This window comes from Schistocerca cancellata, chromosome 7 (genome assembly GCF_023864275.1).
Source record: "Schistocerca cancellata isolate TAMUIC-IGC-003103 chromosome 7, iqSchCanc2.1, whole genome shotgun sequence".
Taxonomy (NCBI): Eukaryota; Metazoa; Arthropoda; class Insecta; order Orthoptera; family Acrididae; genus Schistocerca; species Schistocerca cancellata.
In genome coordinates, this window is record NC_064632.1 from 365460775 (window position 1) to 365478795 (window position 18021).

General features: G+C 40.0%; 1 protein-coding gene across 3 annotated transcripts in view; it reads right to left on the reverse strand.

The window, feature by feature from the left end:
• The window catches only part of LOC126092008 (polyphosphoinositide phosphatase), a 178695-nt gene that overhangs the window by 40662 nt on the left and 120012 nt on the right, over nt 1–18021 (reverse strand). For all 3 annotated transcript variants that reach the window (XM_049907387.1, XM_049907386.1, XM_049907385.1), the window contains one exon: nt 17753–17978. In XM_049907387.1, coding sequence (XP_049763344.1) covers nt 17753–17978 — 226 coding nt within the window. The remainder of the gene's footprint in view (nt 1–17752; nt 17979–18021) is intronic.

Here is an 18021-nt window from a genome sequence, read left to right on the forward strand (position 1 = left end):
TGCCAGGCCTGCCATCTCACGCTAGGCCTAGACATTTGACACCAGACAAGTTACAAGCGGACAGCAAGAGTTTCGAGTAGCAGTTGGGTAGCCCCAATGCATGTTGTACCAAAGAAGAACATGGTGTCCATGTGGCAATTACCTGCAGCTCAACACAAGGATCATCCCAGATCGGTACTAGGTGTCACATATAGAAGACTTCTCTGCCAAAATTCATGGTAAGACTATATTTTCCACTACTGATCTAGTCTGGGTGTATTACCAGATCCCCACTGCCGTAGAAGATGTCCCCAAAACCACAGCAATAACACCTTTTGGTCTATTCGAGTTCACTAGGATGCTTTTGGTCTGTGCAATGCAGCACAGATGTTTCAGCGTTTCATGGATGAGATCACTAGGGACTTAGGCTTCTGTTAATTTTAAATAGATGACATTTTGGCAGTGTCTGCAACAGTAGAACAACATTTACATCATCTGGCTCTAACATTTAATCATTTATGTACACAAGGCTTAGCAGTTAATCCTTCAAAGTGTACCTTTGGAGCGATGAAGTGCAATTTCTAGGTTACATGGTAGACCACCACAATATAAAGTGGAAGCCATAAACAAGTATCCTCACCCAATAACAATCAGACAGTTATGCCAGTTTTTAGGGGTCATAAATTTTTACCAAATATTTATATACAATTATACATCCATAATAGCATCTCTGAATGAATTTTCTAAGGGAACACCAAAGCCAAATGACAAGTTGCATTGGACATGCAAAGCAGATGACACCTTTCAATCCGTAAAACCAGCAATTGCAGAGGCTGAACAATTAGCACACCACATGGTACATGCTCCACTTGCACTTATGGTTGATGCCTCATCTGCAGCCATCGGCACTGTACTGCAACAACAGGTTGAGCATTGTTGGCAGCCCATAGCATCCTTCAGTCAGAAGTTGTCACCTTCACAGCAACGTTGGGCAAACTATGACTGTGAACTGTATGCAGCTTACGCTACAGTCAAGAAATTCAGGCATTTACTAGAGGTCCGACAGTTCACTATTTATACAGATCACAAGCCGCTAATGTACGCCTTTGCTGTAAAACCAGAGAAAGCATCGCCGATTCAACTACGCCATTTAGATTACATTAGCCAATTCACAACCAGCATTATTTATACAGGGTGGAGAAAAATTGTGTCATGAAATTTTAACCCTGGATAGCTGATGCCAGTAGGAACCAAAATTACTAGTGTTGTTTAAGATGACAACACACTATTTTTAAACTATGGAAACTTGGCACCATGCTCTCCAATTGGCCATGGGATTCTCCTGTTGCCATTCATCAGTTGACAGGCAGCACTATATTTGTCAGTTCACACATACACAAGTCCCTTGCCCTGTCGCTACCAATGTAATAAACTCACATGTCGAACAGGTCTTGCTGTTTGTCTCCACCTCATGTCAGAGGCATTCACACGTAAGCTTTGCTTCAGAGCACACACACGACCCCTGTGATTTAGTCCTACAGCAAACATGGCGGCACAATATTCGTTTGAAGAACAAGGAGATATGGTTTTTGTTTATGGACTAGCCGACAGTAGTTCACATGAAGCTCAACAGTTGAATGAGGAAAATGGTACCTAGCAAGAAGTCACCCACACCCACAAACATTTACAGCAATTCACTGGCGACTAGGCAAAACAGGCTTGTTAGCAGGATATCATGGTGATGCTGGAAGACCTCGAACATCACGGGATGCTGCATTTGAAGAGACTGTTCTCGAGCGCTTCTAGGAAGCACCTACAACAAGTACTCGAGCAGTTGGACATGAAATGGGGTCACTCATAAGTTAGTCTGGGAGGTTTTGGGGCAAATTACCTCCAATTTTTGCAAGAAACTCTATCCAGCCTGCTGGAAGATGTTCCCCTGGACATATTGCTATGCATGTGGTTGCATCTGAACATAACAGTCATGCTGTGTGCAGATATTTAAATGAACTCTTCGATGGCCAGGTAATTGGCAGAGGTGCTCATAAGAGATGACCCTGCGATCACCAGACCTCATGCCACCGGACTTTTCCCTGAGGGATTCTTCAAGGTTCTAGTTCACCCACCCGGATGCAAACCACCTAGAAATGAAGAGGAATTAATGGACCACATTCAACATGCTGCCAAACAAATCAGGGCAATGCCAGGAATCTTGGAAAGCGTTCGGCAAAACACCGTTCAATGTTACCAAGCTTGTGTCATGTCAGAGGGTTGCCAGTTCGAGCAACTGCTTTAAGTAAACAATGTCCTAGCTACAAAAATGGCCCTTTTCATGGCGGACACAGTTTGTAAAAGACTTTCTGTATGCGAACTAACAGCTGTTGACAGGTTTGTTCTTGGTATGTCTTATCATGAAATTACAATGGATGTGTCAGGAACCCAGCGGATTCACCCCCAGGCCCCCAGAGTGGAGGCTGGTGCACTACCACTGAGCGTGTGGGCTGCCTTGGATACATCGCGATCTCCAGCAGGCAAAATATTCGCGGTCATGCACTGTCCAGAGCATCTGGTAACAAGACAACCCCGCAGCCAATCAGAGCGTTTGGCACCAAGTTTCCATAGTTTAAAAATTGTGTTGTCGACCTTCACAACAATAGTAATTTTGGCTCCTACGGGCATCAGCTATCCAGGGTTAAAATTTTGTGACACAATTTTTCTCCACCCTGTATGCAAGCGCAGCTGTACATACCAGTGGATGAACTATCACGTGTAGAGGTTGTGAATGTGACAGTAGACACATGCTCACATGTTGAAGATGTAATGGCTACCATCGATTTTGATGCCCTCACACATTCCCAACAGCGTGATAGTAAGTTACAAGATTTGTTGAAACGACTGGGACGACCAAAATTACAACATGTTACGATGCCTGAAGCAATGTTGAAATGTATTGTGGCCTATCTGGAGTGAAACCATGTCCATTTGTGTCACAACACTTCTGAGCACAAGCAACCGCTTCAGTACACCATCTGGCACATCCAGGAGTGCAAACCACTATTAGATTGATCAAAAAAAGTTTCTTCTAGCCTGGAGTGCAGGCAAACTGCAAAACATTTGTCAAGCAAAGTATTGCATGTAAGAGAAACATGATCACACAGCCTGTCGGAGCACTGCTAGACACATTTCTGCCACTGAATCAACATTTTAAACATGTGCACATCGATATCGTAAGCCTGCTCACAGTCTCAGAAGGTTATAATTGTTGTCTTACAGTTGTGGACCAATTTACCAGGTGGCCTGAAGCATTCCCCATGAAGAATATCACAGCCGAAACTGTGGCACAGACATTTTTTCGCAGTTGTATCACCCAATTCAGCATACCATTATGGTTTACTACAGAGCAGGGACGACAATCCAAAGCCTACTTTTTCAGAGTATTGGCTAGATTATTAGGCATGAAGCGTAAACGCACCACAGCCTATTATTTTGCATCAAAATGGTATAGCTGAAAACCTGCATCACCAATTGAAAGCAGCTTTGCAATGTCACACAATGCAGAATTGGAAGGAGGAACTACCTGTTGTACTCCTTGGGATACAGATGTCATTCAAAAGCAATCTAAAGGCTACGGCAGCAGATCTGGTGTATGAGCAAATGCTACATCTGCCAGGAGAATTCATGATCAATGTGGCAGATGATACAGTTGATGCATCAGACTTTGCTGCTACATTACAAGAGCACATACATCAATTCAGACCAACGGCGCCCAGAAGTCCAGCTGTGTCACACTCATTTGTTTTCACAGATCTTGAGAACTGCACCCACATTTTCTTACACAATGATGCAATAAACACACTGATGCAGACACCATACGATGGACCATATCAAGTGTTTAAATATCCAACTGAAATTACTCAAGATGCCATTGGGCTGCACCACTACTGGGAGCACAGGTACTGTCATGGAACAGAGCTATTATTGAAGTCAGAATGCCTATCCTTTTGTTTAACAATAAACAGTTGCATTAATCATGGTTCCTGACTAGAGGAAATGAAAATCAATTCGCCATTCACACATGAGGGCAGAATCAATTGACGTGGCCAGGTTTATGTGGCTGGAGCTTAGCACAGACAGACATTTTGAACTCGGCAGTGACAGGACATGTGGTGTGAGAGATGCACAGTTGCCTACTGCACACATAACTAAATAAAAAAAAAAACATATATTCATGTTCTCTTTCTTTGATCTGCCATACCAAATAACTCACTCTATAATTATTGGAGCTACTAGTCTTCCCTCTCTGAAATCAGAACATATATCAAGCTTGTGGAGGGATTTCCCTCTATCCTAAGGAAACCCTCATGTGCACACCATATGTACTGTGCTACACTAGTAGCCACTTCCTGTATGTAGTGCATTTCACCATATGTTAGATAACTGACAGCAATACATCAACTCTACAGTACATTCACAGAAATGTTGGAAGGGGGGAGATGCAGGTTAATTAGCCAGCAACAACTGTGGAACAGCAGCAGCCTCACATCAATATGGGCAATGATGTAAAAAATTGACAAGTTAAAGACAAGTCAGGAAAAACCACTAATGAATCAAAACTGTCTGGAAATGCTAATTAAAAAAGTTAGAAATCAACTGGGTTGCCAGGTTGAACATTTTCCTGTATGTTTAAATTTTTTACTGTTAGTTTAGCCTTACATTTTTTTTATTTCCCTGTACAACACTTGCTTCCATTTTTTAATATTTGGCACTGGCCTATTGTAGAACCCAAGACAATTTGTCCCCTTAATATACATACAACAAAAATGCACACCAATTTGATTATATTTGTTATTATCACCATGCAGATATAGATTTTATGGTAGTATATGTTTAGCTTGGTACTTCTGAAGATAACATGATTGCAGAATCGATAGTGTTGTCGACATAATTAATTTCCAGTTCTGATGCTATACACATATTCATATACTTCATTGCAAAGATAATTTCTTGAATCCATACAGTATATGCCCTACTAATTTACTTTTGTTCGACAATCGTACTGAGTTCACTACTGAAAAAGAAAGGCTACAAGCAACACCAGTACAGTGAAGAGTGCTTCAAGAAATGGGAAGATACTTTTACATGGGTTAGACCTGGTTCAGTGTCTGACAGACATGCTTTTTGTACATTGTGCAGGAAGGAATTCAGAATTTCACAGGGTGAACGGTTTGACCTCAAGCGATTTGCCCAGTACAAAGGATATCAGTTAAAGGAGAAAGCCAGGAACCAAACCATGAAAGTGCCTAAATATTTTACGAACACTAAGTAATCTGAAGCCAATGTTGTCACACCTTACTTCTGTATCTCACAGCCAAACATAAGCAGAGTTAAGCAAGTTTGGACTCCACCAATAAATTGACAACACGTTTATTCTCAGATTCAGAAACATCTGTAAAACTTTCCTGTGGCAAGACAAACGTAGAAATGTTGGTGTAAAACACATTAGCACCTAAAAGTGTCAGTGATTTTGTTAATTTTCTAAAATCTCCTGAAAGTAGTAAGTTTTTCTCAGTAGCTACAGATGCCTCCAACAGAGGCAACAAAAAGATGTTCCCAATTTGTATAAGATGCTTTGAACTGTTAGTAGGCATACAGAATAAACTGTTGAGATTGACTGAACATTCTGATGAATCTTCAAATGCGGTGGTAAAGTTAACTGTTGATAGTCTGGATAGCCACTCACTAAAATATTAATAATTTAACACAATTCACAGTATATAGTGCTGACAGTGCTGATGTGAGTTTTGGCAGGAAACAATCGGTTTATCAATTGTTGCTTTCCAAGAATACCAATCTACAGAAAGTGAGTTGTTCAAATCACATGATTCATAATGCAATGAAGCAGATCATGCAAGAGCTGGAAATGGATGTAGAGAACCTTGTTTCAATCTATAATCATTTCTCTGTATCAGCTAAAAGGTGTCAGGAACTGAAGCCATTTTTGAATTTATCCATCCTGAGTGTTCTGAGATATTAAGGCATGTGTCCACAGCATTGCTCCTCTTAACTCCTGCCATAAACAGACTGATTGAGTACTGGCCAGGTATAAAGAGCTATTTCAAGAGTGTTGATGCCTGTCCAAAGCAAGTTGCATCAGTATTTTTAGCTGAAGACCAAGAGAAAGGAACTATTCCTGAAATATATTTGCATTTTGTGCCAGATACATATATATTCTACTGACTGGTTTGATGCGGCCCGCCATGAATTCCTTTCCTGTACTAACCTCTTCATCTCAGAGTAGCATTTGCAACCTACATCCTCAATTATTTGCTTGACGTATTCCAATCTCTGTCTTCCTCTACAGTTTTTGCCCTCTACAGCTCCCTCTAGTACCATGGAAGTCATTCCCTCATGTCTTAGCAGATGTCCTATCATCCTGTCCCTTCTCCTTATCAGTGTTTTCCACATATTCCTTTCCTCTCCGATTCTGCGTAGAACCTCCTCATTCCTTACCTTATCAGTCCACATAATTTTCAACATTCATCTATAGCACCACATCTCAAATGCTTCGATTCTCTTCTGTTCCGGTTTTCCCACAGTCCATGTTTCACTACCATACAATGCTGTACTCCAGACGTACATCCTCAGAAATTTCTTACTCAAATTAACGCCGGTATTTGATATTAGTAGACTTCTCTTGACCAGAAATGCCTTTTTTGCCATAGCGAGTCTGCTTTTGATGTCCTCCTTGCTCCGTCCGTCATTGGTTATTTTACTGCCTAGGTAGCAGAATTCCTTACCTTCATTGACTTCGTGACCATCAATCCTTATGTTAAGTTTCTCACTGTTCTCATTTCTACTACTTCTCATTACCTTCATCTTTCTCCGATTTACTCTCAAACCATACTGTGTACTCATTAGACTGTTCATTCCGTTCAGCAGATGATTTAATTCTTCTTCACTTTCACTCAGGATAGCAATGTCATCAGCGAATCGTATCATTGATATCCTTTCACCTTGTATTTTAATTCCACTCCTTAACCTTCCTTTTATTTCCATCATTGCTTCCTCGATGTGCAGATTGAAGAGTAGGGGCAAAAGGCTACAGCCTTGTCTTACACCCTTCTTAATACGAGCACTTCGTTCTTGATCGTCCACTCTTATTATTCCCTCTTGGTTGTTGTACATATTGTATATGACCCGTCTCTCCCTATAGCTTACCCCTACTTTTTTCACAATCTCGAACAGCTTGCACCATTTTATATTGTCGAACGCTTTTTCCAGGTCGACAAATCCTATGAAAGTGTCTTGATTTTTCTTTAGCCTTGCTTCCATTATTAGCCATAACGTCAGAATTGCCACTCTCGTCCCTTTACTTTTCCTAAAGCCAAACTGATCATCACCTAGCGCATTCTCAGTTTTCTTTTCCATTCTTCTGTATATTATTCTTGTAAGTAGCTTCGATCCATGAGCTGTTAAGCTGATTGTGCGATAATTCTCGCACTTGTCAGCTCTTGCCGTCTTTGGAATTGTGTGAATGATGTTTTCCGAAAGTCAGATGGTATATCGCCAGACTCATATATTCTACACACCAACGTGAATAGTCATTTTGTTGCCACTTCCCCCAATGATTTTAGAAATTCTGATGGAATGTTATCTATCCCTTCTGCCTTATTTGACCGTAAGTCCTCCAAAGCTCTTTTAAATTTCGATTCTAATACTGGATCCCTTATCTCTTCTAAACCGACTCCTGTTTCTTCTTCTATCACACAAGACAAATCTTCACCCTCATAGCGGCTTTCAATGTATTCTTTCCACCTATCTGCTTTCTCCTCTGCATTTAACAGTGGAATTCCCATTGCATTCTTAATGTTACCACCGTTGCTTTTAATGTCACCAAAGGTTGTTTTGACTTTCCTGTGTGCTGAGTCTGTCCTTCCAACAATCATATCTTTTTCGATGTCTTCACATTTTTCCTGCAGCCATTTCGTCTTAGCTTCCCTGCACTTCCTATTTATTTCATTCCTCAGTGACTTGTATTTCTGTATTCCTGATTTTCCCGGAACATGTTTGTACTTCCTCCTTTCATCAATCAACTGAAGTATTTCTTCTGTTACCCATGGTTTCTTCGCAGCTACCTTCTTTGTACCTATGTTTTTCTTCCCAACTTCTGTGATGACCCTTTTTAGAGATGTCCATTCCTCTTCAACTGTACTGCCTACTGCGCTATTCCTTATTGCTGTATCTACAGCGTTAGAGAACTTCAAACGTATCTCGTCATTCCTTAGTACTTCCGCATCCCACTTCTTCGCGTATTGATTCTTCCTGACTAATGTCTTGAACTTCAGCCTACTCTTCATCACTACTATATTGTGATCTGAGTCTATATCTGCTCCTGGGTATGCCTTACAATCCAGTATCTGATTTCGGAATCTCTGTCTGACCATGATGTAATCTAATTGAAATCTTCCCGTATCTCCCGGCCTTTTCCAAGTATACCTCCTCCTCTTGTGATTCTTGAACAGGGTATTCGCTATTACTAGCTGAAACTTGTTACAGAACTCAATTAGTCTTTGTCCTCTTTCATTCCTTGTCCCAAGCCCGTATTCTCCTGTAACCTTTTCTTCTACTCCTTCCCCTACAACTGCATTCCAGTCGCCCATGACTATTAGATTTTCGTCCCCCTTTACACACTGCATTACCCTTTCAATATCCTCATACACTTTCTCTATCTGTTCATCTTCAGCTTGCGACGTCGGCATGTATACCTGAACTATTGTTGTCGGTGTTGGTCTGCTGTCGATTCTGATTAGAACAAACCGGTCACTGAACTCTTCACAGTAACACACCCTCTGCCCTACCTTCCTATTCATAACGAATCCTACACCTGTTATACCATTTTCTGCTGCTGTTGGATCACATAACATTCTGTGCAATATCTATAAGAAAAATCCCACAGTGAAAGAACGATAAATTCTATGGGAGAGAACCAGAATTTCATTGTTTCTATGACACACTGTTGAAATATCTTGAAACCCATTTGGACTTATCAGTTAGTAATAAGCATGCAATGTTGGAACCTCTTTCTTTGAATGGGGAAATATAATATTGCGACCTCGGGCCTGCAGTGGAAATACTAACCTGAATCAGCTACATGAAGAATTTTTGAGGTGAAAGATACTTTACTGACTGTATCACTAAGGATGGTGGTGATGTGTCTATATGAGTGGAATTATTCACACTAACGTCTTAACAAAAAGTGACAAATATTTCTGAGCTCATGTGTGTTATACTAAGCATAGCAGGTTCAAATGTGTTTGTGGAACAAGTGTTTTTGATTATTAAGAACAAGTAGACTGACACTGGGAACAGGTATTCACCTGAACTCATAAAATCAGAGCTTGAAGTGGGAATAAATTTTGACATTCCCTGCAAAGACTCTTTTAATCTACTACAGAATGACATTACATTTCTAAAAGCTGAATTAGTTTCAGAATGTCTCAGTGATATGAAGCAATAGGGTTTAAGACGTATGTGCGAGCAAGTTTTAATCAAAAATTGGATATAATAAAAATATGAATGCATAGATATTAAAAATATGTCTATGAAAAATCTTCCTTTTCTTCTGAAGAAACTGGGAATCTTAGGAAGCAATAACAAGAGAATTTAAGGTAAGTCAAGGAGCAATAGCCAGGAACTTAAAAGGAAGTCATAAAGCAACCATACAGCAACTGGAAGTGGGTACAGCAGAAACAGAATGGCATATAGAAGAGGAATATGTCATTTTATGGGAAAAAAATGGAGTTTGACAAGCAAGGGGCATAATCTCAAGTTCAGATGAGCTACCAAAAGTGAGCATAATGAGTAGAAAAGGTAGAAAAAAAGAAAACCAAAACCAAAGTTATTGAAGTATGTCAAAACATTGCAGATAGTATCATGGTAGTTAAACAAAAACTTCAAATGAAAATTAATCTGTATTTAACACATTTCAAATGTAAGAACCTCATAGGTGCAGTGCATGTATGTCATAGTGAGAAAGCTTACTGTACATGTTGTGAGTTCACCAAAACCACTCAATACAATCCAAAAGTTGAATTCATCAGGGCCCAGTATCGTTTATACATAATTTCAAAAGCGCACCATCAGTTGCATAGACGGAGGTAGGAATGATTACTTATATCACATGGACACACATAGAAGCACATAACTGGAACATGTGGCTGGACACAGAGAAAATTCACATTGTATGAGTGAAGCTGAATTTTTAGTGAAATGTTGGTCCAAAAGTAAGCAAGACAGAATTTCTAACTCTTTCTGTATATGATACAAGTGCTTTTGCAACCCACCTGGATAGCTGTGTGTGTTAAAGCACTGCTTTTGCGATGGGGAGATGCACCTGGAGGATTAATGACGAGGGATGGTGTGCTGGCCAGTCTGGATGTGGTTTTTGGCAGTTTCCCACTTCCAGCTAGGTGAATACAAGGCTAGTGTCCAAGTCCCACCTCAGTTACATGACTTGCAAAAAATTTAGAAAACTTTCACACAGTTTCACATGACTAACACTACATGCGCCAATTAGGGTACACACATTCTGTCCTGAGGGGCAGGGGAGCGGGGAACAGGGTGGTGACAGTAAGGGTATCTGGTCACCCCTTAAACTAACCATGACAAACTGTGCAGATATGGAAACAAAGGCACAAGGAAAAGAAGAAGATAAGTGCCTTTGCAAAAGATGTGGAACGTTACATAAATGGTACAGCAAAGAGATTAATGGGTACCATTAGTTTGTAGCCTACAGAGAATATACTTTCACTTATTCAGGATAAAATAGAACACATACTGTTTCTGATATAGAATTCTCATATGAGGCAAATTTTTCTATCACACAGCTACTGAATTATCAGTGAGTTTGGTGCAGATGACTTCACTATAGAGTAATTTTAACTGACTGTTGTAACATAATCAAGACCAAGACACATTGTGAATACCTGCAGGTATTGAAAAAAAAGTTAATATAAAAACTATGTCAACTAAAACTAAATATTTCATGCTTAAATACTTATATCCCATGTCTTTAGAAAAAGGTTGACTTTTTAACACAAAATTTTGTAAATTCAGTTATATTAAATTTTGCTAAATAAGTACCAGCAATTGTATTTGACAATATGTAATACATACAGAGTATGTCAAGTTGTTATTTATGCCTAATTTGATGTAAATTTACAATTCAGTTGTTTGTACTTACTTTCATGATTACAATGATGCTGTTGGTTTTACTAGAAGCCCGAGTAATTAAAAGTTAAGAGTAACTGAAATTATGACAACACTGTATTGTTCGAAAACATTTTGAGTTAATGGCCAGCACAGGAGCTATTGTCAGCATTCATTTGACTGCTCACATTCCCAGCTATGCAAAAACATATTTTAAAGTATCTGAAACTAATTAACTTATGAAATAACTGACATTAAAAGTTGGAACCCTCATAATTTCGAAAGCCTATTTTGCTTTAATGCCTACAAGATTCTAAATTTTGACAATATATTTTTAATTGCTATATTTTTCCTGAAAAAAGACAACACCTCTCACTAATTAATTAAGCCACTAATTAAGATTCTGACTGATTAAGGATTATGAAAGATTTATTTAAAGATAGATGACATATTCATTAATAGGGGATTTCAGACTACAGATGCATAGTATAGTTCAATATACCTTTATGATTTACTAACCTTCAAAATTTTTCATAAACTAGACAATAATAAATCTTACGATCCCTGTGAAAAATTAAAATCTAGAAACCTAACCTTGCTGATTTTCAAAGCATTAACTAGTTTCAGAAAAATCATCATATTTTTACACCTTTCTTTAAATAGTGTCCTCTCCCACAAAACAGTCAGTCCATGATAGGCAAGCACCAGAATAGCATTATCATGTCAGTTTGAGTGGGAGTCTGCAGTTAGGAAGCAAACGCTAAACATCTATGCAGCTTATAGCCTGCAGCTGACAAGCAACCAAATAACTTCTCTACATCAGGTTATATTGGTGTACTGAAATAGCAATATCAATGTATCAAAAAGTTCTATGACCAGTTACCATCTGAATAACATAAATATGTTGGTTGCAGTGAATTTCCCAGGCTAATTATCCAAAACCTAACACATAACTTGAAAAAAAATAAGCTTTGACATCATTTGTGTGACATCCATGTATTGTATCAGGAATCGCAAAGTGTCAATGTTTCATTACTAACATTAACTGACAGTGTTATTAACTTTGGTGACAGTACAGCAAGTTATTTCATGTGCACTGTTAACTGCATATTTCTCTTACTGTATATTATGGGACTGTGAAGTTCAACAAATACTGTGACTCTGATTAATGGTAGAATTAGTTCTCCTAAGGATATGTTTTACAAAGGAACAGATGTGTGTCTCTTTACCTGTTTAAAGTGTGATCTGTAACACTGGAACTGGCCATCAACAAAGTACAGTGCAAATAAAGTGGGTGGAACTACTATTAAAATTCACCTGTTGCATGATCTGTATCATTTGGCACTATCTTACATAGAATCATTTCCAGCGTATTATTTCAGTACATCAAGACACAAGACTTAGAGACACAAGGAACAAAGTGCATCAACAGCAAAGGTGGATATCGCAAATTCATTTTGTGAGGAAGCAAGAAGCAGTCATATAGTATGACTTGTTAGTGCAAATTGTGTCACTACAATGCATAGAGAGCTTCAGTATACAAACATTTAAAAGTTCAGATACCTTGCTTCATTTGAAAACTTGAAATTTACCAAATATTCACTACTTTTCATCAGTTCATTTTCTACATACTAGTCCAGCTTCTGGACATTACCTTGCCTCTAAAGAAGGCAATGAAGCCAACATCAAGACAATCAGCTAACTAAAATCTTTATAACTTAGTATGTGGAGTTACCCTTTAACGCAAGTCTGAGGACAGCATCCAGTCTGAGGACAGTTCATTGAATATGCAGCTCTAAAGAGGTACATTAAACAGTGACACTGATACGCAGAAATTTGTTTACTACTCTTTTTTCACTCAGTTACCTCAAATGGCATCACAGAAAAGGCTAGACAGCACAATCTGACTTGTCGGTCTGCAGATTTTAAGGAGGTCATTATTCAAGTGCCTTGGAATTCTACCATTTAGACCCCTACATGTATATCCACTAACAGGGTTATTGGTTACTATAATTTAAAAGAGATGGCAACATTCATTCTGCAAAGACTAGAGAGGAAACTATGTACACTTCAATAGCACTTCCTCATCTTTGTACGGAAAGGTATGTTCTATTCTGCAAGTTCTATACTCAGTAAGTTTTCAGACTACCTAAAAAGTATGTGAGATAAACCCCAAAAAGACTTTCTTTCAGTACAAAGCTTTCATTCTGTAGTGATCTGTGCCTCTCACATTGTGGGTTGTGCACACCTCTCATGACATCTTACCAGCAAACAATAATTGATGTGGAATCCTCAAACAACTAGTAAAGTTAGCCTGTATTTAACTAAAGGAATTGATAGTTATTTTTACAAGACACATATTTTCCTATTTTTACTTATATTATGAGGACATAAAATGACAATGAGTGCATTCTGGTGTAACATCAAGTGCCAGCACATCGGCCTGAATGAAACAGCAGAGAAGGCTGTGACAACATCAGCCAGTAAACGCTGACTAGGATAACACAATGACAGGAGCAGCACCTATACGAAGAGAATATAATCGCCGCTCCAGCTAGACTCGGCTGCACTAGAAGAGCCACACTACAAGACGAGTTGTGATATAAACACTATAGCATTGACTTGTGGACTCATTCTTTCGTTGCACGGAAATTGTATATATCAAAGGACACTGATTAGTTGCATGTTGCCAATTGCTTGCAACACCTCTTTGTAAAAAGGCAAAGTTAAGTATTGTCAGTTTACTTCACTGTAATAAACTCCATTAATAAGATTTGCTTGAATTGTTGTTTAGCTATCTGAGAAAGCAGCATCCTAGGCACCCTATATTACACGAGTGGGTAGGACACCACAGAGTGGACACTGAGTCTATCAGGAGGCCATGCCAAAATCAGCCACTTTTGGAACAGAGGTAGAAGCTCTGAGAACCAGTGTTCCAGCATGGAAAAGTACCAAACTCTCTGAAGTCCATCCATAATGCCAACGATATAAAAAAGAAAGAAGCACCTTACTTTATTACCTACAGTCAGTACAAGGTTTGTCTTGATGGAAGGCAGACAGTTGTTGCATCACATCAATATGTGCGACGAACACTTAAGGACAAAATAGGTCCAATAGTAAACTGATTTCAAAGCATTTCATTTCAAATCAAGGCCAAATACTAAATGTGGGGTTTGATTGTTTGTTTGCTATAACTGGAAAAAAAAAATAGATCAAGTTCACAGCCATAAACACTTTGTGGGAGACCACACTTCAAGAAAGTGAATAGCTATGACTATAAACAAAGAAACTGCAACACTGTCAGTCTGTTAAGGTGTTCCTCCCATTGCTTTAGAGTATTTACTGTTCTGTTGTCTTTATTTGTTTACATTAATGTACCTCTTGCTTTCATATGTTTTTATTTTTCATCAGGAGTCTGTTAATTTTGTAGTGGCTTGTTCCTTGACCACAGTGTCAGGATTACGTGGTATCACAAAATCTGAGAAAAAACTAAAATAAAAAGGAAATATAAATTTGTACACTACCATGTGATAATTTGAGAGTTGGCCTACAAAAGTGTCTGATCTAAGAATATTAATGTGTGAATTTAAGATATTACATTAAGATACTTACTTATACTATGCACTTTCTTAATAATGAGTGTTAAGGAAGCACACATCGCAATGCCTAAATGCATGGATAATCCTTGTCAGTTACCTCCCTACAATTTTTTTCAATGTTTTATGAGATAACAAATATAAAGCTTACAAAATTAGAAAAAATGGGTCATGGGCCAGATACATTGGCCTGACGCATATTATGTACTGATAATTATTTGCAAAAATTATCCAATCAAATAGCAAAGTTCTGTATGTGTTACAGGGTAAAAAATAAATAAATAAAAACAGTACCGTTGTTTAAATGTCTGAGATATGAGCAGATAATAACCATGAATTTTGTTTGTATGTGCATTTACTTTTCAGTGGCAGCAATGAGAACCAGGACTGTAAAAACAATAACTACTACACTCACTGCCAACTGGTAAAGGCTCATCAGATATAACTATAATGATTCTATTTCATTTCTCAAGTCATAGTCCCTTTCCTTTTTTGTCAAACAATCATACCTCATTTTTCTTTCCCTTTTGATTGTAATTCCTTTTTTTGCCCTTCAATTATTTCCTGCCACTGTCATCTAGGTCCAATACCCACCTCTACATTATAGTAACTGTTCTGAAAGAACTGATACCAATGATGAACATGCAGCTTCTCTAGAAATAAATGATAATTAATCGAAACCCTCAGCTGCCAACGGGTGGTGTTGATATACCTCAATGGGGACAGCTGAAAATGTGTGCCCAGACCGGGACTTGAACCCGAGATCTCCTACTTACATGGCAGGTGCTCTATCCATCTGAGCCACCGAGGGCACAGAGGATAGCTTGACTGCAGGGACTTATCCCTTGCACACTTCCCGTGAGACCCACATTCCCAACTGTCCACAACCTACATTCATAATGTTCCTAAAGGATATTTGCCCATTCACTCATTACTCGTGCTAACTAAGGTGATGATTCCTGTAAGAATTCATCTGGCTTATTTTTTCACTGACTGATGAATGGTTTTAACTAAGTGACTGTTACACTGTCATAAGGTTCCACTTACTGTCATGATCCTGACTACTGTATTTCATACTGCAGTGTATGTTTGTAACAGCTCTTTGCCGTGTTCCTCACCCGAAGTACCATGTAACCTATCCCCATAAAAAAGCCATCCTGAATATGAGAATAGCACTGCACTTGCTTGGTTTATTTGCCTCAATGTGTCATTTATCATCTTTGCACTATTTTTCATTCTCCCACTTATGTCCTTCGCTTCCAATGAAAGGTCAAATGTTCAGTCTGTTTTGATTTTTAATTTGTTTTTACATGTTGTTATCACAAAAGTATGATTCTCCGAGATTTTGAAGTAAATTTATTTGAAATGTTTCTTTCTAGTTACCTTTATCATGCCATGCTACACTCCTCGAAATGGAAAAAAGAACACATTGACACCGGTGTGTCAGACCCACCATACTTGCTCCGGACACTGCGAGAGGGCTGTACAAGCAATGATCACACGCACGGCACAGCGGACACACCAGGAACCGCGGTGTTGGCCGTCGAATGGCGCTAGCTGCGCAGCATTTGTGCACCGCCGCCGTCAGTGTCAGCCAGTTTGCCATGGCGTACGGAGCTCCATCGCAGTCTTTAACGCTGGTAGCATGCCGCGACAGCGTGGACGTGAACCGTATGTGCAGTTGACGGACTTTGAGCGAGGGCGTATAGTGGGCATGCGGGAGGCCGGGTGGACGTACCGCCGAATTGCTCAACACGTGGGGCGTGAGGTCTCCACAGTACATCGATGTTGTCGCCAGTGGTCGGCGGAAGGTGCACGTGCCCGTCGACCTGGGACCGGACCGCAGCGACGCACGGATGCACGCCAAGACCGTAGGATCCTACGCAGTGCCGTAGGGGACCGCACCGCCACTTCCCAGCAAATTAGGGACACTGTTGCTCCTGGGGTATCGGCGAGGACCATTCGCAACCGTCTCCATGAAGCTGGGCTACGGTCCCGCACACCGTTAGGCCGTCTTCCGCTCACGCCCCAACATCGTGCAGCCCGCCTCCAGCGGTGTCGCGACAGGCGTGAATGGAGGGACGAATGGAGACGTGTCGTCTTCAGTGATGAGAGTCGCTTCTGCCTTGGTGCCAATGATGGTCGAATGCGTGTTTGGCGCCGTGCAGGTGAGCACCACAATCAGGACTGCATACGACCGAGGCACACAGGGCCAACACCCGGCATCATGGTGTGGGGAGCGATCTCCTACACTGGCCGTACACCACTGGTGATCGTCGAGGGGACACTGAATAGTGCACGGTACATCCAAACCGTCATCGAACCCATCGTTCTACCATTCCTAGACCGGCAAGGGAACTTGCTGTTCCAACAGGACAATGCACGTCCGCATGTATCCCGTGCCACCCAACATGCTCTAGAAGGTGTAAGTCAACTACCCTGGCCAGCAAGATCTCCGGATCTGTCCCCCATTGAGCATGTTTGGGACTGGATGAAGCGTCGTCTCACGCGGTCTGCACGTCCAGCACGAACGCTGGTCCAACTGAGGCGCCAGGTGTAAATGGCATGGCAAGCCGTTCCACAGGACTACATCCAGCATCTCTACGATCGTCTCCATGGGAGAATAGCAGCCTGCATTGCTGCGAAATGTGGATATACACTGTACTATTGCCGACATTGTGCATGCTCTGTTGCCTGTGTCTATGTGCCTGTGGTTCTGTCAGTGTGATCATGTGATGTATCTGACCCCAGAAATGTGTCAATAAAGTTTCCCCTTCCTGGGACAATGAATTCACGGTGTTCTTATTTCAATTTCCAGGAGTGTATAATCAATAATATCTTTAAATGAAGGCTTTTATTTTACTGTAGTTGCATTGAAATACAAAGGCCCTATTGTTTAATAACCAAGTATATTGATGAATAAATATGTTAAGGATTTTGTTTATATATAAAAATGGTATATCACTCACCAGAAAATGTATTACTGTAATAACGGCTCAAGGTTTGCATTATATCATTGCCTTGTGATGTCCATGGTGCTGTCTTTCGATATGTTTTGATGCGATGCACTAGTTGTGATCCACCATACTGCAATGCCAATGTGTCTCCATGGTCCTCATACAGTTCTTCCAACATACGCACACAGTCCGAATCAAAATCAATACGTGGTGCATCCAAGACACCCAAGGCACACAGCTGTTAAATATAAATTTTGCATGGACTAAACAAACTGTAGTCA